The following is a 25,497-nucleotide window of genomic DNA, read 5'->3' on the forward strand; positions in this document are numbered from 1 at the left end:
AAACCTTTGCCCGTGTTGATGACATCTCTGCATTAAGCTTTTGGCTTGTGCTCTGGGAAATAAAAGTTATGATCTGTTGTTTCACTGCTTGTGAAAATAGTAATCCTGATCTGACACCACAGTTTCAAATCAAAATTGAGGTAATATTCTTATGTGGGGTTTTGTCCCATGTTTCAGTGGTCTTTAGGCTGCAGTTGAAGTTTTGTCTGCTTGTTAAAGAGTGGGGAGTGACTGCAACAGAATATGTGGATATAGTTTTTCCTGCTCTAGAACTGTATAGCTTTAAGTACGGTGATTGCATTTTAAATAGCATAACTGCACTAAAAAAGTAGAGCCAAATTATATTCGGTCTTTGCCAATATGATTGCTCACACTTGGAAGGATGGCAGAAGTTTTTTAAGCTAGTACAACTGCATCTGCACGTTGGCTTTATGTTAGTAGAGTTACCTTTTGAAATAGATAAAATGTGAGAGATACAAGTATCAGTAAAGCATGATATTGGCTAGTCCTGTGTGGTATATCCCTTGGATTTTATGATTGATTGTGATTTACTGGATGAAGGGGCAATCTTTTAATTCTGAAAACTTGATTGCGTACTGTTTTCTATCCTGATAATGTGTGCATGCATCATGTGAAAGATTGTCATCTCCAAAGAGAACATTTTTGCACCTTTTAGGATCTTTGCTTCCACTTTGTAATTGCTGTCATTCTCCAGAAATCTATGTGAAAAATGTGTGGGAAGGGTTCAAATTTTATTGTAGTCTGATTCTTTAATATATTTGTAGCTGGAAGAGGTGGGTGGGGATTAATACCTTTTTGTCTTAAAATATGTAGATGATGTGTCTCTTAATTGAGGTAATCTTACTGAGCTCCTGTAGGCTTCATTTCTGTTGATGTGCACTTCTTGACTTTGAACAGTGTGAAGAGTGTCTGTGCTGGCAGCATGGAGTCTGTATGGGTTTACTGGAAGATAATGTACCTGAGAAATATACCTGCTATATTTGCCAAGATCCTCCAGGTACAGAAATTTAAGGTTACAGAGCCTTCTTATATATGTAGTAACTCTTATTAGTGTTTATATATATATACATATATATATATATAGCAAAGATAAAACTTTTTTTTTCTTTTGCTCACCTGGTTGTCTGTCGTTATAGGTAATTGAGTTCAGTTACAGATACAGCAAGTTTAATGTATGTGAATGTACATGAGTCTATAGTGTGTAATTACAGCTGGACAGGAATGGAAATGCATGTTTTAACTGTGGTGACCATCTGCCACACACTTGCCAGTCATACAGATTGTTCTCTCTGGCTATGGAAAACTCATTTAGAAGCACTCGGGAAACTTAAGCAAGACTCCCCCTGGTCACAGCTTGCAGGATGTGACTGCAGTTCTCCTCCAGCAAGACCAGGCTTACGCATGCTTTGAAATAAGCCAGCAAGAGGCTTGCTGGTTCTTAACAGCCGTGGACCTTATGTCTGACTGCATTACCCAAGCTAATTTATACTTGTATTTATCTATCTTGGGTAGTGCAGTCAGAGTTGATTAAGCAATACGTTCTCTACTCTGAACTATGTATTTTAAAATGTCTGAGTCCATCTGATGCAGCAGGTAAAATTACACTTAACGTGGATCTTTTCTGACTTCCTACTCCATGAATTATAAAGCCTTGCTGAATGTAGAAACAGAGGAAGTTCAGGCTTGAGTCCATGTTCATAAATTAAGAGAAAATGGGATCTCTGTTTGCCTAATCGCAAGACTGTTTTAGTTTATACACATATTTGGATTTTGATCTCTGCTTTTTTGGATGTTTAAAACTACCAGCTCCTTCATAGATTGATTTGTGTAGATTGTATACTCATGTTGTTTGTATTCATGGCAAGGAAGACACGCTGTGCTTGCATTCAGTTATCTAAGAAGTAAAATAGTCCAACATTATTGAAGTTTTTTAACAGTATCTTGCATCCAGGTTTTTAACCCTCTATTTTCAAGATATTTCGCTTTGGTTTGTGTCAATTCGAGCTAGTTGTACACTTTTAATTAAGTTTAAATACAAACTGAAGTTGTGCCATCCTATTTGAACTACTTGTGTTTAATAAGAACTTTATCAGAATGCTTTTTGGTAAAAACTGATTACAACTAACACTTCATTTGCTTACCCAGTTTAATCATTTATTAACTACTGCTTTGAAGATCCTTAAACTTACTTTTTTTTTTTAATTTGGGCTTAATTTTTACCTCTGTCTTGGAAAAGGAAAACATACACAACTGTTTGGCTGCAGAAGTGATGTCTCAATTTCAGTGAATCTGCTGTTGCTCTGAAATGAGCTAAACAGGCTTTATGAATCTGCAAAGAAGTTGCCTTTAAAACTAGGCATAGCCATTCAGCAAACTCTTATTTAGAAGCTTTTCTCAGTTTAGTGCTGGGACTTTGTTGCAGCACCATTCATATTATTGGAAATAAAAGCAAGTTTAGTGTAATTATGCCTAAACTGTACCAACTGTCATTTTAGACAGTTTTTTTAATCAAGTGGGATTTAAGAGATTTGTTAACATTTACCCTTGCTTAAACATCATCAAGATGATAATGATGTGGCAGATTCATTCAAGCCATAAAAACGTACATTGCTGGATATTGTCTTGTGTCTTCTCTTAAGCTTGTACACCCAGAAAGAGAGCGCTTTTGTCTCAGAGTACACTGCTAAGTAAACAATGCCATGAATGGGCTTCAGTTGGATAATCTCTGTGGTGTTTAGATGACTTGACATGGAGTTCTAAAACCAATTTTATTCTTGTGGACTGAACATCATTTTCTGTCACAGATGGTAACTTTTCTAACACAAAAATAAATGCGTGGGAATTAATACTGGTATGTCAGGAATGTCTCTGGAGTTGTTCTGGCCATACCTAGATCTCTTGCTTGATACAGCATATCTGCCTGAAAAGTTCAGCCGTGAAAAATGGTTCTTCCCTGTCTTGGTTTCTGTTTGAGAGTTTTTGGAGGTCTTGCCTGGAACCAGTATTGTCGTATAAAGCCCGGTGGCTGAGCGCGCTTACGAGCGCACAGGTTTGCCTTTACTCCTTTATCGAGACAGAGTGTTAGTATTGAATTTGAGGCTGAAAGTGTCCTTTATGTCCGTGGATGTTCATACAGGGCATAGTGTAGAAACCATTTGGCTGCCATTCTATAACTACCATCCAAAAGCCTGTAAACACTTGTTTTGCTCACTTCTCAGTGTGGCTTCCAAAGAGTTTGCTTTGTTGTGCCAAAGGGAATAGCATGGGCAGTGATGCTACCTAATGGGCATGTAGTGCAGTCCCCTCTTCTTACTATGCCTAGTAATTCTTGACTTTTTTTAGCTTTTCCTTAACTGCTGAAACGACTAGTCAATATTAACCTGCTTCTACTGGAGACTTTCTTGTGAATGTTGTTCTGAGTCTGTGCTCCGACACTGTCTCTGATTTTTACAGGTTCGCTGACTGGGCTGTATATAGGCCAGTGAATGATGTGATATTTCTCAGGGTGCTGAGTTGTCTTCTGAAAGCATGTGTTGTAACAATGCATTTTACAGGGTGTGGGGGAGCTTTTTTGGGGGGTTTGGCTTGAAAGTTTTTTAATGTGTTTTTGCAATTTAGCAAGCATCTCTAGTTCCACTCTTTCCTGCTAATATCACTTTGTTTGGCTGCTTAAGTTACTTTTACTGATGCATTTATCCCATTTAACATAATTTAATTTCAGCTGTTGTTGATATTCCAACCTCTTAAGCTACAATTAGCATTGTTAATAGCCTGGCTTTGGCAAGTTCTCAGTCAGAACCTCATCCCTGATTCCTTTAAAATTTACTTTTCAATGACTGTACTAATACAGGTATGATGCTTAAAAACAAGACTACTGGGGAAGGGAAGTTCACTGTCTTCTGCTGCATTTTTCTGTCTGCAGGGAGCTGTATTCAAGCTGTAGCTTTAGTATGGCTGTGTGGTACCCTGCCAAAAACACTTCTCTGTGCATCAGCTGCAGTTACCTGTTGTGGATGTCCTTTGACGGAATTTGGGGTCTGAATGCTTTTATGGTTGGACAGAGGTTTTTGACTGAGGTTATCTTGCTTCCCACTTCGCAAGTTGTTCTTGTCTTCAGGGTTTTGTTTGCTGTTATAGAATCTTTATTAGTACTGTTGGTAAGAACAAATAAGCTGTTGCAAGACTTTGAGATAATCGGAATTACTACCAATAATGTTAACATACCAGAGTTAATGCTTCATTTTAACACGCTCGTTACTGTTGCTTTAGGTCAGAGGTCCAGCTTAAAGTACTGGTATGAGAAGGAGTGGTTAAGTAATGGTCACATGCATGGCTTAGCATTTTTGGAAGAAAATTATTCCCACCAGAATGCCAAGAAGATAGTAGCCACTCACCAGCTTCTTGGCGATGTACAGAGAGTGATAGAAGTACTGCATGGACTGCAGCTGAAGATGAGCATATTACAGTAAGCAGTATTTAAGTATCAGTCGGCGTGTTCTCAACATGAATTAGATTTCAAACAGAAAAATAACCAGAAATTCAGATTTATTTTTGTGCTTCTTTGTGGATATGTAACCAAATAGTTAGAATTGCTAATGTGATCTTGGAAAAGGACTTGGCTGCTTAAAAACTGTTTAAGTGTGTTGAGGAGTGTAAATTGACTGTGTGTATAGAAGGGTTGGGAAGTAGGAAGGAAGGAGGGAGGAAACTAACAGCAACAACTTCTCCTAAAGCCCCTAAATAGGTGCAAGTAACAAGGACAGGTGTATCACCTAGGGCTGTGTTCTTGTAATGTTTTATGTTCTCCATTCCAGTAATTCTAAATCATAGTTTTTCCTGCAGAAATCAGATCTTTTTGTTTGGCATAATGTGTTGCTCTGTTGTAGTAGGAGAGCAGTTGCACGTTCAGCAACCTGTAGCAGTTCATTTCTATGCAAAGATTATTATGGATATATGCTAATATATGCAAAATTAAAATAGTCTGTAATCACTGTAGAAATCAAGTTTTCTGCATCTTTTCCTGTTTGAAGTCATACTGGGGTACTGATGACTGAAAAAAAATCTTTTTCTAACTGAAATCCAGCAGTTTTCAGTTGATTGGATGCCATATTTATAACTTACTAGTTGATAAATTGCACAGCAGCAGCTATTTGGAAAGCAAAGCTTTTAGTGTTTCCAGTGTTCTTTAGAACTTTTTCCCTTAAATTTAATCTGTGGTGATGCAGTGGGGCCGCTGGCCATGCTTGAAATGCTTGAACATTGAAATAATGCTTAAAGTGAGAGTAGCTGTTTCAGCGTAAGGTTTTGCTTTTCCATTGCGGTATCCTTTAGTAGACCTGTAAGTAATCCCTTTCCTCTTTGGAGGGGGTGGAACACAGATGTTGTAAGCCCACTGCTTACGTCTTTTCTTAAACAGACAGACTTTAAATTGTGAGTTTCCAGTTGTAGAGTAAATTGAGAATTGCATAGTAATATGGTATGGAACACTGGGCAAGTATGTGATGCTTGTTACAGACTTTGTTCCTTTTCTCTCCTGTCCTGAAATTGGTGTGATGACTTGGTTTAGTTAAAGATGAGGTGTGGTCCTGTTAGGACCATCTTGTTAAAAGCTACAGCCCCTATTTTCTTCATTATGTAAATCAGAAAGGAATTTTTAAATTGCTGAATTAGAAGAATGATTATATTGTTGATGGAGATCTACTATCTAGGGGAGAGCAGATAATTTCACAGCTGCCTGAAATTTAGGAGAGTGTTGCTGAGTGTTTCAGGGAGGTGGCAAGGGATCAGATGTGACATTGTCAGCTTCGGTGCAATGGGAGGGAGAGCCAGCCTTCAGCAGGCAATCGTTAAAAGGCTGCTCAAGTGCTAAGCATTCGAGTTTTCATCTTTATGTAGCTGGTGCATCATCTGTCATCTGTAAAGTCGTCCCTTGCTCTTTGCTGAGCAAAGTAATGCATTTAGTTCCAGTGGAGCTGGGGTAGAAAGCTTTGGTAAACGAGCACTTGGCTTTCACTGTTGCAGGCATGCCTTCAGGATTGCTCACCAAGTATGTCGTAGATGCGCTGGAGGTAGAGGTGCTTGTATGAGGTGGCCTGAGCAAATCCTTGGCAGTTGGACGAACTGTCGTTTCCTCTGATAGATGCTGAAGAAACCTTAGCTGCTGTAGAACAGCCTAGAAGGCAATTACGTTGGAAGCAAAGTGGTCATATTTTGTTGAGTGGTTTGGCTAACAGCTGAAAAAGCTGGATCAGCTTTATGGGAGTAAGCCTGTCTGCCTTTGTTTGAAGCCAGCACTGAGTGGGGTTTTGGGGCAGGCCCCCCCCTTTCCATGCAGCTGAATGCAGGTGCTTTAGGGTCACGATTTGCTTCCGCTGCATTCTTACAGCCTGTAGCAGATAAGCTGCTGACCCTTTGAAGATAAGCAGAGTGATTCTGCTTTGCTCTCCTTTTTACTGCTGTTTTAATGCTTCACAGACACGTGGAAGAACAGTATCAGCAGCAACACTCACTCTAAATTTTTTGTTTATCCATGCAAGAATCTGAAACCTATAGTTATCCCTGCTGCTGGAATAAATAACGTATTAGTCAAATTAAAAACAACTAAAATAAGACTTTTTGTAAGAGACAGGTGGGGGACTGTGGCACACTGGTGTTACCAGGCAGTAGCGTTTGCTCAGTGTCTTGGGATTTAAAGGAAAGTTAAAGTTTTAAAGGAAATAATAAAGTTCTACACCACTATCTCCCCCAAGTCCCCAGTTGTTGTTGTTATTAGAGGGTTATAAAAGATTGGTGGATTGAATTTTGGAGTTTGTTTTGGAGAACTACAGGCTAAAGTTTGATACTGAGTGATTTGAAGGGGTCTTTTTGTTTTACTGGTGTTTAAAATCGTTAAAATCTTAGTTTAGCTTCAGTATACTTGACTTACCTTACTAAAAATATCCCAGTGAAAATGAGTTTATGCTGTTAATAAATTGCAAATATTGAAGCAAAATGCCCCTTCAAGGGCAAAACTGGTGAAAAGTTGTATGTATCTATTTGAAACGTTTCTTCTATTTTTTTTCTTAACGCCAACACTTGGCTTATATACTATATTATAGAAATTAAAATAGTCTGCCTAACAGAACACTATAGGAATTGAGGTCAGTGAAATTATATCATTTCAGAGTTTGGGGTATTTTTTTTTTTTAGTGATTATGATGTCTAAAGCATGTAATACTTCAAATATCCTTACTTAATTTGTTTATGTAATAGGATCATTTGCTCAGTCACTTTGGCATTTAAATTTGGGTGTTTCACTTTTTTATGTCTGAACAGAAATAAAGAACATCCTGACCTGAAGCTTTGGTGCCACCCGTGGAAGCATATTACAGTGGATGAAAAAATTCATACGAAACACATCATTCACATAGAGGAAAACTGTTGTAAAGAAGAGACGGCAAGTTATAGAACTTGGAATGGGACAGTTGAGAAACCCTCAACCGTTCCTTCTGTGGAGGAATCTTACATTACGAGTGAACACTGTTACCAGAAGCCTCGGGCCTACTATCCTGCGATAGAGCAGAGGTTGGTTGTGGAAACAAGAGGTTCAGCCATGGATGATGGAGTAAATAGAATAAGGGAAAACGGGGATGATGCTCTGTCAGAGAGATTTGGCTGGAATCTGGACCAAGAAATATGCAAGATGGAAAATGAATCCAAACACAACTATTCTAAGGTATATGTATTGAAATAACCCTCTCTGTATAAAGGATGTGTTTGCCTGGCAAAGTGCAAAACTCAGCCCTTTTTACTAGTATTTAGTTTGTTTGTGTTTCGTTTTTTTTCCTATGCTGTTAAATTTAAGTTACAAGTATGAATTAAAATGATAGACATGATCAACTCCATTTCAAATAATTAAAAAAAAAAAGGGTTGAAGAGGACTTTTGGGCCTTAAATTGTCTGCATGGTTTGTGGAACTTGCATTATGGTCCGCTGGCAGTTCATTGCTTCTTTCTTTTATGTGTCTTAAATGTAAAAATAAACACCAGCAACATGATGGAGAGAGAACAAGGCGAGCGTGTATGATACTACCAAATACACTGATATTCCAGCTTTTAGTTATTTCCATCTTGTTCCCATGTTTCTTTTAATAGTTAATTAATAAATTAATTGCAGTTTCTTCAGGCAGCATTTCATGGTGGGGGGAAAAAAAAGTAGCAGCCTGAACTGATTTTTAGGAATGATTACAATTGAATAGTCCTGTATCTTCTTCCTCCTGGAGCACTCTAGTTTTGTCTTTCTAACTCTTGGTTCTCGTTTTCAGCTCTGTCAGGTCTGTCAGAGGCCTGCCTTTCTACATCCCAATGCAGAAATTTGTGCCAAGTCCTATTGGTCGCTGAGGTCAGCCTTTGGAGTCAGACTGTCCCCAGGGCAGCGTGGCAGAACTCGGCGCACAGGGTCTTTTTTCTTGAAATTGGGAGACAAGTGGCCAGCGGGGATTGATCCCCTCATGGAGCTGGCAGCTCTTGCCAGGGAGGCGGAGCTGCAGCGGGCTGTTTAACCCCCGCTAGGAGCGCAGGGATCAGATCCCTGTGCACCGATCAAGGTCAGACAGGAAGGGGTGTGCTCAGTCACCTGGCGTTTGCGTGGTTAGGTACACGGGCAGGACCAGCAGTGGTTGCAACCTGGCCAAAAGCTGTTGTCAAAAAGAAACGTGGCGACCCAGACAGAGGTCCCACGCAAGCAAGTAGGTGTCCAGGCCTCCAGCTGCAGAGAGTGCCGGAACCTGGCATTTGCAATGAGGGACTGTGGAGACACCACCTGTGTTAGATGTGAATGATCTGCTCAGCCTTGTGTCTGGGGTGAAGGAGACGGCCGAAAGGCTGAGGGCTGTAAGGGAGTGTGAGAGAGGGATAGACTGGTGGAGTCAGCCTCTACCTTCCTTGGAACAGTCCCAACAGGCACATGGTGCTAAGGACATGAAAGGTTCCCTGTCCTCTCTCCATCTCGCTGAATGTTATGACTTGGAGGATAGGGATCAGTGGTGACAAGTGCCTGGCAGGCACAGCAGGCATGGCACCCCAGTAGCTACCGCACCTCCCCAGGTTCCCTCGCGAAATGGATACACTGCTCTGCAGGGAGAATCAAACACCAACGAGGATGAAGGTTCACCTAACTTAGCGGGGTCGCCAGTACGAAGTCAAACTAAGCCCCGTATCAAAACAGCCTCAGTGAAGAACAAAAGGCATGTTCTTGTCATAGGTGACTCGCTTTTGAAGGGACCAAAAGGCCCCGTTTGCAGACTGGACCCGCTTAGGGAAGTCTGCTGCCTCCCTGGGGCCAGGGTCAAGGAAGTAAAAAAGAAGGCTTCCTACCCTGGTTCATCCCTCAGATTACTACCAGTTATCAATTTTTCAAGTAGGTAGTGATGGATTTAAATAAAGAAGTCCACAGGCAATTAAGAGGGCCCTGGGCAGCTGGTTAAGGAATCGGGAGCGCAAGTAGTGTTCTTCTCTGTCCCATCAACTGCAGGGAATGATGAGGGTTTTGCAGGAAGAGCCATCAGATGAATTCTTGGCTTTGAGCCTGGTGTCACTGGCAGAACTTTGTTCTTTGACCATGGATTGGTCTGTAAGACACCTGGGCTGCTAGTCACAGATGGGGTAACTTGTCCCAAAGGGGGAAAAGGATCCTGGGACAAGAATTAGCAGGGCTTATAGGAAGAGCTTTAAACTAGCTTTGAAGGGGGATGGGGGTGAAACCAGGCTTGCCAGAGAGAAGACTGGATGCGGCATGTCAGTGCTTGAGGGTCGGTGTGCTGGCGTGTTCTTTCAGTCTGACATCTCTGCTGCTGTGTGGGTCACCACCCCCCACCTCAACTGAAACACTGGGCTTGTTGATAAGTCAGTAACCTTGGAAGTGTCTGAGAATGGTCAGGTATTAGGGAGACAGATGAATGCACACAAATGACAGTGATGATCGGGTCGAGTCGCTATGGGTAAGAATCAGAGGAAAGGCAAATAAGGCTGATACCGTGGTGGGAATCTGTCACAGACCACCCAACCAGGATGGAGAGGTGGATGGAATATTTTATAAGCAATTGGGAGAAGTTTCATGATCGCTACCCCTTGTTCCCGTGGGGAACTTTAATTTTCCAGCTATCTGCTGGAAATACAATACAGCAGAGAGAGAACAGTCCCCGAGGTTCCTGGCATGTGGAAGATAACTTCCTGACACAGCTGGTAAGGGAGCCAAGCAGGGAAGGTGCCCTCCTGGACCTGCTCCTTGTGAACAGAGAAGATCTTGTGGGGGAAGTAAAGGTTGGAGGCCCTCTAGGGCATAGCAACCATGGAATAATAGAGTTTTCGATCCTTGGGGAAGTAAGGAGGGGGGTCAGTAAAACCACCATCTTGGCCTTCTGGAGGGCAGATTTGGCCTGTTCAGGAGGCTGATTAACAAAGTCCCTTGGGAGGCAGCCCTGAAGGGTAAAGGTGTCCGGGAAGGCTGGACATACTTCAAGAAGGAAGTCTTAAAGGCACAGGAGCAGGCTGTTCCCGTGTGCCCAAAAACGAGTCAGCGGGGAAGAAGACTGGCCTGGCTGAATAGGGATCTTTGGCATGACCGCAGGAACAGAAGGAGAATTTATGACCTTTGGAAGAGGGGGCAGGTCCCTCATGAGGACTGTAAAGAAGTAGTGAGGCTCTGCAGGGAGAAAATTAGGCGAGCCAAAGCCCAATTAGAACTTAAACCAGCTGCAACTGTCAAGGACAATAAAAACTATTTCTCTAAATACATCAGCAACAAAAGGAGGGCTAGGGAGAATCTTCCTCCTGTACTAGATAGAGGGGGAAACATAGTGACGAAGGATGAGGAAAGGGCTGAGGTGCTCAATGCCTTCTTTGCCTCAGTCTTTAGTAGTAGAACCAGTTGTTCCCCAGACACGCAGCCCCTTGAGCTGGAAGCCGGGGAGGGGGGGCAGAATGTGGCCTCCACAATGGAAGAGGAAGTGGTCAGAGACCTGCTACAGCGCTTAGATGTACACAAGTCTGTGGGGCTGGATGCTACATCCAAGAGTACTGAAGGAGTTGGTGGATGTGCTCACCAAGCCTCTTTCCATCCTCTACCAAAAGTCCTGGCTAACTGGGGAGGTCCCAGTGGACTGGAGAGTAGCAAATGTGACACCCATCTACAAGAAAGACTGAAAGAAAGATCCGGGAGACTACAGACCTGTCAGTCTGACCTTGGTGCCAGGGAAGGTTACGGAGCAGATCATCTTGAGTGCCATCACAAGTCATTTACAGAACAGCCAGGGGATCAGGCCTGGGCTTATGTCAGCACGGGCTTATGAAAGGCAGGTCCTGCTTAACGAACCTGATCTCCCTCTAGGACAAGATGACCCACCTGATGGGTGAGGGAAAGGCTGTGGATATTGTTTACCTCGACCTCTGTAAAGCCTTCGACACAGTTTCCCATGGAATTCTAGTGAAGAAACGGGCTGCTCACGGCTTGGATGAGCACACGCTCTGCTGGGTAGAACACCGGCTGGACGGCCGGGCCCAGAGAGTGGTGATCAGTGGGGTTAAATCCAGCTGGCGGCCGGTCACAAGTGGGGTCAGTGCTGGGGCCGCTTCTGTTTCACATATTTATCAACGATCTCGACGAAGGGATAGAATGCACCCTGAGCAAGTTTGCAGACAACACCAAGTGAGGTGGGAGTGTTGATCTGCTCGAGGGTAGGGAGGCTCTTAGAGGGACTTGGACAGGCTGGATCGATGGGCCAAGGCCATCCATCAACTGGATGAGCTTCAACAAGGCCAAGTGCCGGGTCCTGCACTTGGGCCACCACAACCTCCAGCAGCGCCACAGGCTTGGGGAGGGGTGGCTGGAGAGCTGCTGGGCAGAGAGGGACCTGGGGGTGTTGATTGACAGCCGGCTGAACGTGAGCCAGCGGTGTGCCCAGGTGGCCAAAAAAGCCAATGGCATCCTGGCTTGTATTAGGAATAGTGTGGCCAGCAGGAGTCGGGAGGTGATCATCCCCCTGTACTGGGCACTGGTGAGGCCACCCCTCGAGTACTGTGTCCAGTTTTGGGCACCTCGATACAAGAAAGACATTGAGGTGCTGGAGAGAGTGCAGAGAAGGGCAACCAAGCTGGTGAAAGGCCTAGAGAGTGAGTCTTAGAAGGAGCGGCTGAGGGAACTGGGGCTGTTTAGTCTCAAGACGAGGCTGAGGGGGGACCTTACTGCTCTCTACAACTGCCTGAGGGGACACTGTAGAGAGGCAGGTGCTGGCCTCTTCTCACAGGTAAGTAATGACAGAACAAGAGGAAACGGACTCAGGCTGCAGCAGGGTAGGTTTAGGCTTGACATTAGGAAAAACTTTTTCACTGGAAGGGCTGTTAGACTTTGGGATAGGCTGCCCAGGGAGGTGGTGGAGTCACCATCCCTTAACGTGTCTAAAGGTCATTTAGATGTGGTGCTGGGGGATATGGTTTAGGGGTGTGCTTGGCAGAGTAGGGTTGATGGTTGGACTCAGTGATCTCAGAGGTCTTTTCCAACCTGAATGATTCTATGATTCTGTGAAATACAGTCTGACAAATGTTAGAAAGCCTCTGGGACATACTGACCTCCCTTTTTTTAGATTAAAAAAGGTTGTTTAGCTTTTATTTCATGCATATGTAAGCTGTAATTTATGTTCTTTGACTTCTCTGTCAAATCCATTGAGATTGCTTTATGTTTCCCAGAAAGGCATATATTCCAGTTCATTCTTTTGTGAGCCTTTTTCTACATCTTGTCGTGTTTCAGCAGAATGATGAAAATGGAGTAGAATCAACACTGCTGACAGTGCAGTCAAGTTTTATAAGTGGTGGTAATTTTTTTTTTCTAGATGCCTCAATGTAAGTTTTGGTAAGAGTGAGATTAGATTCCTTCAGAAAGAATCGCTTCTCACTGCAGAATCATTTGCTCTTTAGCTGATTACTGTCACGTTAAAAATGGCTTTCATGTTTCCTAGGATGCACAGATTAAGTGTAGTATCTCCAGCTGGAGGTCAGCAGGGAGCTAGCTGTGTGTATGTGTGTTACCTTTGGAAAATCAGATGCTTGTTAAGTGCAAAGAATAGGTCTTAGACATACTTTTATAGGTATTTTGCTATATTTGGATCCTCTTTCCTAAACTACCTTAATATTTGTGTATGATCTCTTCTCTGCCTCTCTGTCCTCCACTAGCCAAAGATTAGTCAAGTGATGAGCTTAGGTAACTGTAAGCACCCAGACAGTCTGGCTCTGCAACAAATATTGATGTGTATGTTTCTGCTAGGTAAGAGAGTCTGTCACTAAGAAAGTCTCTCCAGAGGAAGCTATTGAAATGAAACTGCTGGAAGAAGACAAAGAAGGAGTTGTGAACTCGCAGCTGCAGTGGCAGCTTAATCTTTTAGCTCACGTGGAGTCACTGCAAGATGAAGTCATACACAGAATGGATTTCATTGAGAAGGAGCTAGATGGTAGGTAACATTTTTCTGTTTCAGAAATATATCTAGCTGAACTACCTGTTCAAAACATGTTAACTTGAATTTTACTTTTTCCTTCAAAGACGTGAGTGTTGCATTGTCAGATTTACTGCATTTACTAATAGACAATAGACATGCTGCTGATGTTGATCTTTAAAACAACGATCAGATTAAAACCAAGCAGGATTGTACAGAAAAAATTCTAATTGGATCACCTCTAAATACTTGCATCGGGTGATGTGGTGGAGTATCTTTTGCTTTTGGGTTTTTGTTGTTGTCCATAGCTCTTCTGTGTATCTGAACTTCCCTGTTCTTCAGGGTCTTGCTGGCTCTGTTAGCTTATTCTAGGCAGCCTCTTTGGTGCACAAGGCTCTTACCTTTTCCTGTCTCTTACAAATTCTGTACTTAAATGTCTCTGGAAATTTGTTTTCCTAGTAATGGAAAACTTCTAAACCCTTTATGTGTTAAGAGTAAACAATCTAGGGAAGTTCTTTTTCTTAACATCTTTGTTTGCCCGTTGATTGTACAGTGGTTACAACAGCAGCTTTTCTTGCAAGCATGTTGGGAATCCAAGCTTTGCCAAGGAATCCTCTCTTTGTAGTTCAGTAAGGTACTGAAAGTTGAACAGCTAAAGGAGTGTTTCAGGTAATGAAGGTCAGTCAGGCCTGTAGTCATTACGCCTGCTTCATAAATGGAGCAGCTCTGGTTCACAAAAGTCAGGCATTTTGTATCTGCTGCTGAGCTGGAGGGCTGCTCACAGCACTGCTACTCTGATCAGGAGTTTTCTTATTTCAAGGCTGGATGTGTCAGTAGTTGGGTAGTGCCCAGCAGTTCTTCAGCAGATACTGCCCTTAGGTTGAACTAGCCTGTTGCTGTCCTTAGCCGCAGTGGCCTCAGCTGCTTCTCTTGGCAGACGTGTTCTGTCTCCAAGGGTTCAGTCTCCTTCCACAATACTGTCCCATCCCCTGAACTCCTCATAGCTCAATTTGACCACCTTTTTTCATGGCTGTAGTACATTGTTGCCTGAGTTGTCTTTTGATCAGTAGATTTCTGGTTCTTGTTTCCTGCTGGGAAGCTTTAGAGCAGGAATTTGTTTTCTTTGTGCAGCAGCCTGCTGTTATGCTTTTGTATTTCATCCCCATTTTCTGTTACCCAGTTCTTTCTGTCTTGGCCAATTCTGTTCTGTATTGAAGACAAACTTCTTTCATTAACATGGTCCTGTCCTTTTGGGATCTTCAGTAGCATCTAATGCTGATCTTAAAGGTATTCCGATGGTATAAACTTCCTGTACTGCAATGTCCTTGCTCTGGAATTGATACAGATCAGAGGAATTTTAGCACCAAATTTCACAATATCTCGTGCTGAGTTTTCCTTCCCTGCTTTCTCCTAGGAACATCTGCCCTGCCCCCCCGCCCCCCAATTGTTTTATGATGTATCAAAAGCTATTTGCAAAGAGTGGTGTGAGGGTGAGGAGCCTGGTTTTCTGATTTCTCAAATACCACATGTTAAAAAATATTGCCCACCGCTCTTTCAAGATTCACAAAAGATTTAAAGTTTTCCTGTTTTGTGTCTTAAGGTGATCTATTTGCTGGGAACTGGAATAGTGACAGTTTTACTTTTCTTTGCAGTTTTGGAGAGTTGGCTGGATTATACAGGAGAGCTGGAACCACCAGAACCACTAGCTCGACTCCCACAACTCAAACGTTGTATAAAGCAGCTTATAACGGACCTCGGCAAAGTGCAACAGATTGCGCTTTGCTGCTCAACGTGAGACTAGAAAATGTTGGGGACTGTTAGCGCGTGCGAAATTGGAGCATCTGATGTGAACAGCTCTGTATATTTAAATAAAATTAGCATGCTGGTTGCATGTGATGCAGATTGACTTCAGGGATTTGTGAAGAAGTGCTGTTCAGTAAAAAGAAACAGTAAAAAGGTTATTTTATCTCATCATAATTTCAGGTTTATTAGGCAATTATAATGATACGGAAGAGGTCATACTGTTGTCTTCAGAGGTTGGATGTTGGCTGATAAATTATACTTAAATTTTCACTCCTTACAAGTTACTCACTGAAATGGTAGACTTTTTTCATAATTAAATTGACTCAAAATTGTGCCACTGAAGAACAGAGTTCTAAGAGCCAAAAATATTCAGTTGAGAGAGGTTGTAAATAACATTGCATAGTTTAAGCGACTTGTGTCATGTTTTATTCCTTCTGGTTTATGCATAATAGCACACAATATTTAATCATTAGGAAATGTTATAACAGTTTTCAGACTTAGTAAGTACGAATGTCCAGCTCCTAACTATAAAGTGTTACATGGAGGTTTGCAAGTAACAGTGGCCTAAACCCCACTTCTATTACATTAAATAATGTAGCAGAAGGTCACAGGTGGATTGCACTTATTTTCAGAGTAAATGATTGTTTTCCATATTTATCCTGTCACTATCACACGACTTGGTACTGGGGAAACCCATTAACGTTGTGTTTCTGTGCGTTCTTGAGCTCCTAAGTAGGGCCATACTGTGCCTCCTGAAGCAGCACTAGTGGGACACCCTTGTTACGGCAGTAGGAGATGCCGCCGTGAAGAGACTGGGGATGGGCTTAGAGTCCCAGACTTCAACAAGGTCTGTAATGGACGTTACGTAGTTTTCTACCCATTTGTTAATAATTGCCATTCCGGTTATATTTTGAAATGTAGACTTTTTTCAATACTCTCAACGTGTTCATTGTAAAGACTTACTCTATGAATGTGTGGTTTTGGGAATCAGTTTATTTTATATTTGTGTAAATAAAGCCTCAAGATCTATGCATGAGGTACTGCCCTCGCAGACAGTGAGTGGGTTATTATCTTAAATGGTTTGTGTTCACAGAGTCCCCTTTTATACTTTAAGTTTTAATTTTCTGGTGTGTTCCTTTGAGAGCGAGGTGAAAATGCTGCTTATGTTTGAGTCACATGATGCAGTACCTTTTGAAACATTGGTGTATTGTAAGTATTTGAGACATGAAGTCTTTCAGCTGTAGATCATAGCTCCATAAGTAATGGCTGAGACTTGAGTTTTCCTTCCCAAATGTTGCTGAGTTAGGTTCACTGTGGGAAATGGCAAGCTGTTTTTGCAGTGAGAGGGTGTCCTTAAAAACCGGGATTTGTTACCTTGACTTCATTGTGTGTGATGGTAGCACCAAAGGTTAAAACTGAAATGCAGGCGTAATTGAAAGGCCCATAACTGTACAAATTACTAATTTTTGATATGAATCTGTAATGTTTATATACTGTAAAGAATAATGTAAACTTTAAATAGCCAGTATTATTGAAGGAGTTAACAGTGTCTACACAGTGAATATTTTATTTCCTTCAGAAAACAAAATAATTAGGCTACTCTAGGTAGTAACTAAGGCTTTTGTGCCAAGACTCATTTCAGGGAATAATTTCTCTCACAGTTTTATAGTACTAGTTGGTATGTAATGAGTACAACATAGGTACAGCAGAAAAATAAACTCATTTTTCTGTAACACAATTAGAATAAAGCTTACATGGCATTTAAGAATCACTTCACTCTCTGAAGATGAGACCAATGCTTACACCTTGTCTCGTCCCTGTCAGTGAATTCATGGACGCTGTGTAGCTCTAGAACAGAGGGCAGTAACCACACAGCCAGAACAACACCGGAAGGACCACCCCAGCCGACTGTGAAGGTTTTGGGGGTTTTCAGGTGGGACCAACCAGAGGGGTGTTCCCTGGTTGAAGTCTGTAAAGCAAGTGCTCCAGCCCTGTGACTCTCGAGGAGGACATAGCTGCGTTGCTGCCGAGTGAGCTGTGCTTACAGTTTGAGGGTGTGAAAGTAGCTGCATCCCTGAGCAGGCTTTTCACTTCAGAGTCAAACATCTCCTTCCCAAGCAGTTGCTTTCTGTGTGTTCATTGGATGTTTTTACTTTGCTAGTTTGTTTTTGCTCAGGGCAGTACTTGAGATTTGGAAGAAAAAGTGGTTCTGATGGGTGAATCAAATGGCAAATACTGGAGACTTGCTTTCCTTTAGTAAAGCTAGGGAAGCCCTTGCAGATAGACTGAAAATATTTATTTAAAATAGAGTAGCGTTTCTCATGTTCAGGAAAGATTCTTTATTGTGCTCTGCCTGGATTTGTTCTTGTCCCTGTTTTTGCAAGTTTCCACATTGTTATTTCTTCGTCTGGACCAGCTGTTTGGTCTGGCAGGTCACTTTTTTAATTTCTTTGAATCACTGGTTAGTGAATGCAACGTGGAGCCTTGATGAAATGAGCAAACATTGCACTGTGGATACATATTTGTTTTTGTTTATGCACTATTAGCACCGAGGGCGCTGTATATAGAATTTTGCTTTGGAGCAATATTTGCAAAACTTGAAAACTTCTGTATCTTTGTGTTTGGAATAAATAAATAGGTTTTTGTTGGTTAAGTCTTACTAAAGTCTTTGTTTCAATTAATGATTATTCAATAAAATAGTTTTGGACTATTTTTCTTCACATAGCATTGAAGTGCAGGTACTGTAGGGGGACAGGAATGTAGACTTTAATCGTTCCTAAAGTGTGGAAGTGGTTGTTTTCCAAATCTGTCTCTTATAAATATTTTTAACAGGTAAACTGTTATGTGTTGTTTTATGTTAGGTACTGTTTTAGTGAGGAGCTCTTACATTTTATCCCTAAATCCTAATACAGGTAATGTATTATTGTAGCTATTAGATTAATGTAATAATCCTAATATATGTAATATAGTAGGAACTAGTGTATGCAGTCTGACCCTCATTTTTGTTCTGTTCCGACCAATAGCCTGCCAGGGCTGCGGCTGGACACTGGCAGTGTTGAGAGAGGGGCAGCTGGCTCCCCCCTCCGATGCATGGCACAAAGGCCGGGTGGTGCAGAGAGGGAGCGGCTCTGACCAGAACAGTGCAGCACCACAGCGTCTGCAGGTGTGTGAGCGTGAGAGCTCCGCACGGGGAGACAAGTGTGAGGCCAGGATGCTTGTTCCGAGAGTGGAGAGAGCTGAAGGGGTCTGTTCCCTGAGCGGTTCTTGAGACCAGGCGCATCAGGACCAAGCGCTGTCAGCTGTGTGGTGCGAACTGCGCTGAGAAAAATACGTCATTTCTACACAATTCTGAAGTGCAAATGTGGTTTGCCCATGTAGCAGCAGGCTGGCAGTTGAGGTTCAGGCAGGTTTGGGAGGGTTGTGCTGGAAAGGAACAACACGCGGGTGCTGTGCCCGCGATGCTCTCCTGACAACTGCTCTCGTACTCCTGGGCAGCAGCAGCAGCAGCAGCAAGCTGGGTGTAGAAGCTGTGCTCACCCCATGTGAGGGAGTGCTGCTTTAGTGCTAATGCAGAGGAAGGAGCTTTTGAGGTGTTTGGACAATCTGTACAGAGAGAACGCTCGTGGGCCTGGGAAGGGGGGAAGCTAGGAAGTGCTGGAGAGGAAAGTGTGTGCCTGAAGGCAGGGCCGGGCATCGATGTGCCTTCAGATGCATTTCTGGTTCCATCTCTTCCCCTCGGTTTCCCCCGTAGGAGGAAAACAAGTTTATTCCTGTGTCCTAGCAAATTGGCCCCCTTAGTTTTGTTCTCAAAACAAGATTCCTGTGAAACTCCTGGATTTTAAGGCTAGAGAGTGTCTCACTGTGCTAGAGCCCAGCTTGTGAAGCCTGGAGAAACTTCTGCCACTGATGGCAGATCCAGGCATGTGTTCCATGGTTCAGTCAAGTCGTGTGGGTTGTGATGATCACTTAAAGTTTTGAAGATGTGGTCTGACTTTGAAATGACTTACTGAAATGGGTGCACTGTGGTTGCCGTGTTTCTGGGAATGTGTGCCCTCTGATATGGGCTTGTCCAGGCTCCCTATTTTACTTAACATTCTTGCAGGGGCAGACTCTCACATCAGGAGTCAACTGTCGGCCTTCACATGAGTAGATTCACCTTGAAGTTCCTCAGCCTAAGAAATCTGGCACAACTGTTTTAATACTTAATATTATATTACTGTTATTTGACAAAAATATCATCTCCTCTAATTATGTGTTCTGCTGCTGATCATAGTCCAGGCTGTGGATCTCGTTCGTGCTCAGGTTGATGCTAGAATAGCATCGCTGCTGCTGCAGCACTCGCATTTCATCTGACTGCAAAAGCGTTCGTGACTGATGCTTGGTCTGGTTTCCCAAGGGCATCACTGAGTGCCTCAAGCTATTGCGGTTGTTTAGAAGAGCACTTCATACCTTCATGCTAATCCTTCAGTATTTGCATAGCAACCCTTGTGAAGGAAGAAACCCTACGTACAGCTCTCGCGTGGTTAATACCTGCCACAGCTAACCAAAACTGTCTGTGTTCAAATCGGCAGGTAGCTAAAATCAGAAAATACCACGGTGTTTTCCTGTTAAGGTCATGCGGACAGCAAAACCTGAGAACAAAGCAACAAAAAAAGCTGGCATTCATCATCCTCTGCTTGTAGGGTGTTTCTGCTGGTGGTGCTTGTGTGCCGTCCAGGTGTTCCATCAGTAAAGGCTGAATGGTGCCAGGGTCTTGCTGGGTAACACTCCACACCAAGTTTTTTAGGATGGTGTGGGCCCTGTTTTCCCTTTGCGGAGGGATGCTGGGTGCGTTGGGCTCGGGAGGAGGAGGTGTGTGCACCTCCTGAGCTTTCAGACTGTGCTGGTTCTAAGTTAGGCAGGTTGAGTACATGCAGTGGGGCAAGGGACACCAAGGGAAGGACCCTCTCATGAAGTGGTGGCATTCTGTACCCTCCTGTGTCGTCTGGAGTACTGGTTTGCCACACTGAATCTAGGCTCCAGGAAGGGCTGTGTCCTCCAAATAGAGGTCCAGAGCTACTGGAGATACTTTGACTATTTTGCAGCTCCTCCCACTACCTTCAGAAGTCCCTTTTGGTCCCAGCCAATGCTTGGTGACCACTCTGGTGAAAGAGATGCTTGAACAGTTTGGTTTTGGGTGGGTGAGGGGGCAGAATGTGGCCTGTAGGGCCAGATTGCACATCTGGATGTCACCAAATACTTGTCACTTCAGAGGAAGTCAGTGACAAAACTCTCGGAGGAGGTCAGTGCTGTCCCCAGTATGACTGATCTGGCCAAAGTGGCCACAGCTTTGCAAGCTCCATATCAGGCACACAGCAGAGCGCATCCCAGAAGCTCCTGTTTCCATGAGTGTCCTGGGCACTCGGAGCACCTCTTGTGAGGACAGGCAGCAGCCCCTGTCCCTGCTGGGGCTCCACAGCTGCCCACCCTTGGGGGGCCAAGGCAGCTGGCAGGTCCTCTGCTGCCCTGGCACCAGTGGGTCTCCTCAGGCCTCACTCTGTCCCTCCACAGCCTTCGGTATCCCAGCGCCGTGCTGGCCAGGGCAGCAGTGCTGCAGCCCCTGCCTCTCTCCTCTGCCCTCCCTTGCTGCTGGGAGGAGATGTTGGAACCTGCTTCTGCCTTTTCCAGCTGTTAAAAACCTGGTTTGGTGTCTGGCTTTGTGCCTGCAGCGTCAGCAGGGTCTGCGGTGTTCACTGGCGGGAGGCAGGGAGTGGGGCTGACAGCACCCTGGGCTCCCCCCAGCAGCAGCCTCTGCTGCCCAGCGTGCCACCGCCCTGCTCTGGGGGCCTGTGGAGATGTTCCCCAGCACAAGTGCAGGGTGCCTAGAGAAAGGAGCTTGTGGAGCTGGGAAGAGAGTTGCCCTGGGGCTGGGAAGGAGGGCTTGGAGGCTGCCGGGGGTGGGGAAGGACACAAAGAGGCTTTCCAAACAGCTATTTCCCATCTTAGCGAGATACAAGTATCAGAGAAGCAGCTTCTTGACTGTGGCTGCCTCCAGGCTGAGGTAGAACCATCACTGTGGTGGAAAAGCATCCAACAACCTGGATCCAGGTTGGAGGTGGAGGAAGGGGGCCCAAGAGCCAGCCTTCATTTCCACAATGAGGTTAATGGCAAAAATAAAGGAAGTAAAAGCCTCTGAGCTGCCTCGGGGGGCCCAGGGTGACAGCAGTGGCCTCAGCTGGCTGTGTGTGCTGGGTGGCCCTCGCTGGATGGCTGGTGCCCACCAAAGCCCCTCTACCGCCCCCTTCCTCAGCTGGAAAGGGCAGACATAATGAAAGGCTCTCATGAATTACAGTCATGGGCAGAACACACTCGACTTCCACAAACTAATTTTATTTATTACCAATCAAATCAGAGTAGGGTAATGAGAAATAAAAAACACCTTCCCCCCCACCCCTCCCTTCTTCCCAGGCTTAACTTTATTCCCAATTTCTCTATCTCCTCCTCCCCAGTGGCACAGGGGGCTGGGGAATGGGGGCTGGGGTCAGTTCATCACCCATTGTCTGCCACTCCTTCCTCCTCAGGGGAAGGACTCCTCACACGCTTCCTCTGCTCCAGCATGGGGTCCCTCTCATGGGAGACAGTCCTCCACGAACTTCTCCAGTGCAAGTCCTTCCTACGGGCTGCAGTTCTCCATGAACTGCTCCAGCACAGGTCCCTTCCATGGGGTGCAGTCCCTCAGGGGTACACTGCTCCTGTGTATGTCACCTGCAGGGTCGTAAGTCCTGCCAGCAAACTTGCTCCAGCGTGGGCTTCCCACAGGGTCATAGCCTCTGGGCATCCACCTGCTCCGGCGTGGTGTCCTCCATGGGCTGGAGGTGAAGATCTGCTCCACTGTGGGCCTCCATGGGCCGCAGGGGGACAGTCTGCCTCACCATGGTCTTCACCACGGGCGGCAGGGGAATCTCGGCTCTAGTGCCTGGAGCACCTCCTCCCCCTCCTTCTTCGCTGACCTTAGTGTCTGCAGAGTTGTTGCTCTCACATACTCTCACTGCTCTCTGTGGCTGCAGTTCATAGAATCACAGAATCATTTTGGTTGGAAAAGACCTTTAAGATCATCAGGTCCAACCTTTAACCTAACCCTACCAACCCCACCACTAAACCATGTCTCTCAGCACCACATCTACACGTCTTTTTGAACACCTCCAGGGATGGTGATGCCACCACCTCCCTGGGCAGCCTGTTCCAGGGCTTCACAACCCTTTTCGTGAAGAAATTTTTTCTCATATCCAATCTAAATCTCCCCTGGCGCAACTTGAGGCCATTTTCTCTTGTCCTGTCATTAGTTACTTGGGAGAAGAGACCAACACCAGCCTCACTACAGCTTCCTTTTAGGTAGTTGTAGAGAGCCATAAGGTGTCCCCTCAGCCTCCTCTTCTCCAGACTAAACCACCCCAGTTCCCTCAGCTGCTCCTCACAGACCTGTTCTCCAGACCCTTCACCAGCTTCATTGCCCTTCTCTGGACACGCTCCAGTGCCTTAATGTCTTGTCTTGCAGGGAGGGGCCCAAAACCTGCACACAGGGTTTGAGGTGTGGCTGCAGCAGTGCCCAGTCCAGGGGCACAATCACCTTCCTGCTCCTGCTGGCCACACCATGGCTGACACAGGCCAGGATGCCGTTGGCCTTCTTGGCCACCTGGACACACCGCTGGCTCACGTTCAGTTGGCTGTCAATCAACACCCCCAGGTCCCTCTCTGCCCAGCAGCTCTCCAGCCACCCCTCCCCAAGCCTGGAGCTGCTGGGGGTTGTTGTGGCTGAAGTGCAGGACCCGACACTTGGCCTTGTTGAAGCTCATACAACTGAGCTCAGCCCATCGATCCCACCTGGCCAGGTCCCTCTGCAGAGCCTCCCTACCCTCCAGCAGATCAACACTCCCGCTTAATTTCGTGTCATCTGCAAACTTGCTGAGGGTGCACTGGATCCCCTCACCCAGGTCGTTGATAAAAATACTGAACAAGACCAGCTCCAGTACTGAGCCCTGGGGAACACCGCTTGTGACCAGTCACCAACTGGGCTTAACTCCATTCACCACAACTCTCGGGGCTCGGCCGACCAGCCAGCTCCCAGCCCAGCGAAGAGGGCACCTGCCTAAGCCATGAGCCTCCAGCTTGTCCAGCAGGATGCTGTGGGGGACTGTGCCAAACGCCGTACTGAAGCCCAGGCAGACAACATCTACACTTTTCCATCATCCCCATGGCGGGTCACCTCATCACAGGAGATCAGGTTGGTCAAACAGGACCTGCTCTTCATGAACCCATGCTGACTGAGCCTGATTCCCTGGGTGTCCTGCACTTGCCGTGTGAGTGCACCCACGATGAACCGCTCCATAATCTTGCCCAGAACCAAGGTCAGGCTGACGGGCCTGTAGTTCCCTGGATCCTCCTTCCAGCCCTTCTTGCAGGTGGGTGTCACATTGGCCAGCCTCTGGTCTGCCAGGCCCTCCTGTTAACCAGGGTTGCTGATAAATGATGGAGAATGGCTTGGCAAGTTCCTCCGCCAGCTCCCTCAGTATTCTTGGGTGGATCTCATCTGGCCCCATGCTGTTGCTCCTGCACAGTAACTTTTTTCCCCTTCTTAAATACTTTATCCCCGAGGTGCTGCCACCGTTGCTGACTGGCTCGCCCTTGGCCAGTGGTGGGTCCGTCTTGGAGCCGGCTGGCATTGGCTCTGTTGGACATGGGGGAAGCTTCTAGGAGCTCCTCACAGAAGCCACCCCTGTAGCCCCCCTGCTACCAAAACCTTGCCCCGCCAACGCATTACACTGTGGTGCAAGGTCAAGGTGGAGGGATAAATCCTGACCTGCGTCCTGTGCTGAAGACACCTGGGCTCGAGGCAGAGGGCTGAGCTGGCTGTGGAGGGAAATGAGAACGCGACGGCCTGTTTGCAAGGGTGGCTCGTCAGGCATGACCATGAGGAGGAGATTCAAACGTGTCGGAGCAGGAGACCTGCAGCGCCGGGGGGTCCTGCTGCAGCAGCCTCTGCGGCAGAGCAAGGGAAGGACGGGGTGTCGCCCAGCAGCGCGATTGCTTCTGCACCGGTTCTCACTGCAGAGGAAGCTTTGGGCGCTTCCCCCAGGCCCTGCTTTACTGATAAGGGGCTGTTGAAAGCGAAGGCTCTGGCGTGTTGCTGAGGCTTTTCTGCTGCTTTTAAGGCCCCGTCTACGCCAGAGGTGTAGCTTAGATCAGAGCTGAACAGGAGTATTTGTATTCTGCCTCTGGATCATCTGGCCCTGGCATGGACCCATTTCTTTCCCCATTGCTCCTAGAACAGCCGTTGTGATATTAAACATCTTTAAACCCCTGGGGCTCATTAATTTACCCTAAGTGAGCTGGCCAAGGACCAGACCTGTTGGCAGGGCTGGGGAATGACGGTGGCAGGAGCAAAAACCCCCCAGGCTGCAGTGGGTGGAAACCGGCCCCGCCGATGCAGCTGGCAGTTCACAATTTATTCACAAACCCTCAACTGTGAACGACCTGTTCTTTAATTAAGATACTATAAATGATTACTGCTGCGTGTCCAGCAGGATCCTCTTTACGGACCTTAAACCCAGTCCAATCTGTGTGTTAAAAGGTCTAAACATCGGCTGCTTTGGGTGCAGCAAGAGGCTGGTTTCCTCCTGGCTGCTGCTCCCAACAAGCAGAGGGGTGAGTTACAGGTGGGCGAGAGCACGAGGGTCTGTGATTGCTGCTCACAGGCCCCGTCCTGCAGGGGCACCCCACCCCAAAAAAGTTTGTGCATGAACTGATTGAGTCTGATGTGTTTGGGCTCTTCCCCCACCTGGGCCAGGCTTCGGGCATTTGCACCCGCTTTCCCTGCTGCTGCGGAGCACAGGTGGGGCAGGGCCCTGCTGCAGCCCGTGGGGCGGGTGGAGCTCCTTTGGTGGACAGCCTCTGCCCTCTCCTCCGTGGGCGCTGGGTGATGCTGGGGGTGCTCAAACATCGCATCGCAAAGCGCCTGGCTTCGGGGCGGACATGCCCTTGGGCAGGCCCTTCCTCCAGCACTGGTGCCTGTCCATCCCCTCCTTGGTCTCAGCTGTCCCATGTCCAGGCCAAGGGCCCCCAGGCGCTGGCTCCAACCGCACCAGCGAGTGATGGTGGCTGAAGCCACACAAAGGCTCTAAAAGGCTCTAACGAGGCCCAGGGCCACTGTGGGGCTGTGGCCAAGTGGGGCCTTGCCC

At 45.8% G+C, this 25,497-nt stretch overlaps 1 protein-coding gene across 1 annotated transcript in view; it reads left to right on the plus strand.

Moving 5' to 3' along the window:
• The window catches only part of PHF20 (PHD finger protein 20), a 75,853-nt gene extending 57,860 nt beyond the window's left edge, over window positions 1–17,993 (plus strand). The window contains exons 16-20 of the mRNA XM_086474521.1: window positions 919–1,018; window positions 4,291–4,486; window positions 7,336–7,735; window positions 13,315–13,498; window positions 15,133–17,993. Coding sequence (XP_086330647.1) covers window positions 919–1,018; window positions 4,291–4,486; window positions 7,336–7,735; window positions 13,315–13,498; window positions 15,133–15,275 — 1,023 coding nt within the window. The 3' untranslated portion in view covers window positions 15,276–17,993. The remainder of the gene's footprint in view (window positions 1–918; window positions 1,019–4,290; window positions 4,487–7,335; window positions 7,736–13,314; window positions 13,499–15,132) is intronic.
• Window positions 17,994–25,497: the final 7,504 nt, after the last annotated feature.

Source organism: Leptosomus discolor, chromosome 17 (assembly GCF_034619465.1).
Source record: "Leptosomus discolor isolate bLepDis1 chromosome 17, bLepDis1.hap2, whole genome shotgun sequence".
NCBI lineage: Eukaryota > Metazoa > Chordata > Aves > Leptosomiformes > Leptosomidae > Leptosomus > Leptosomus discolor.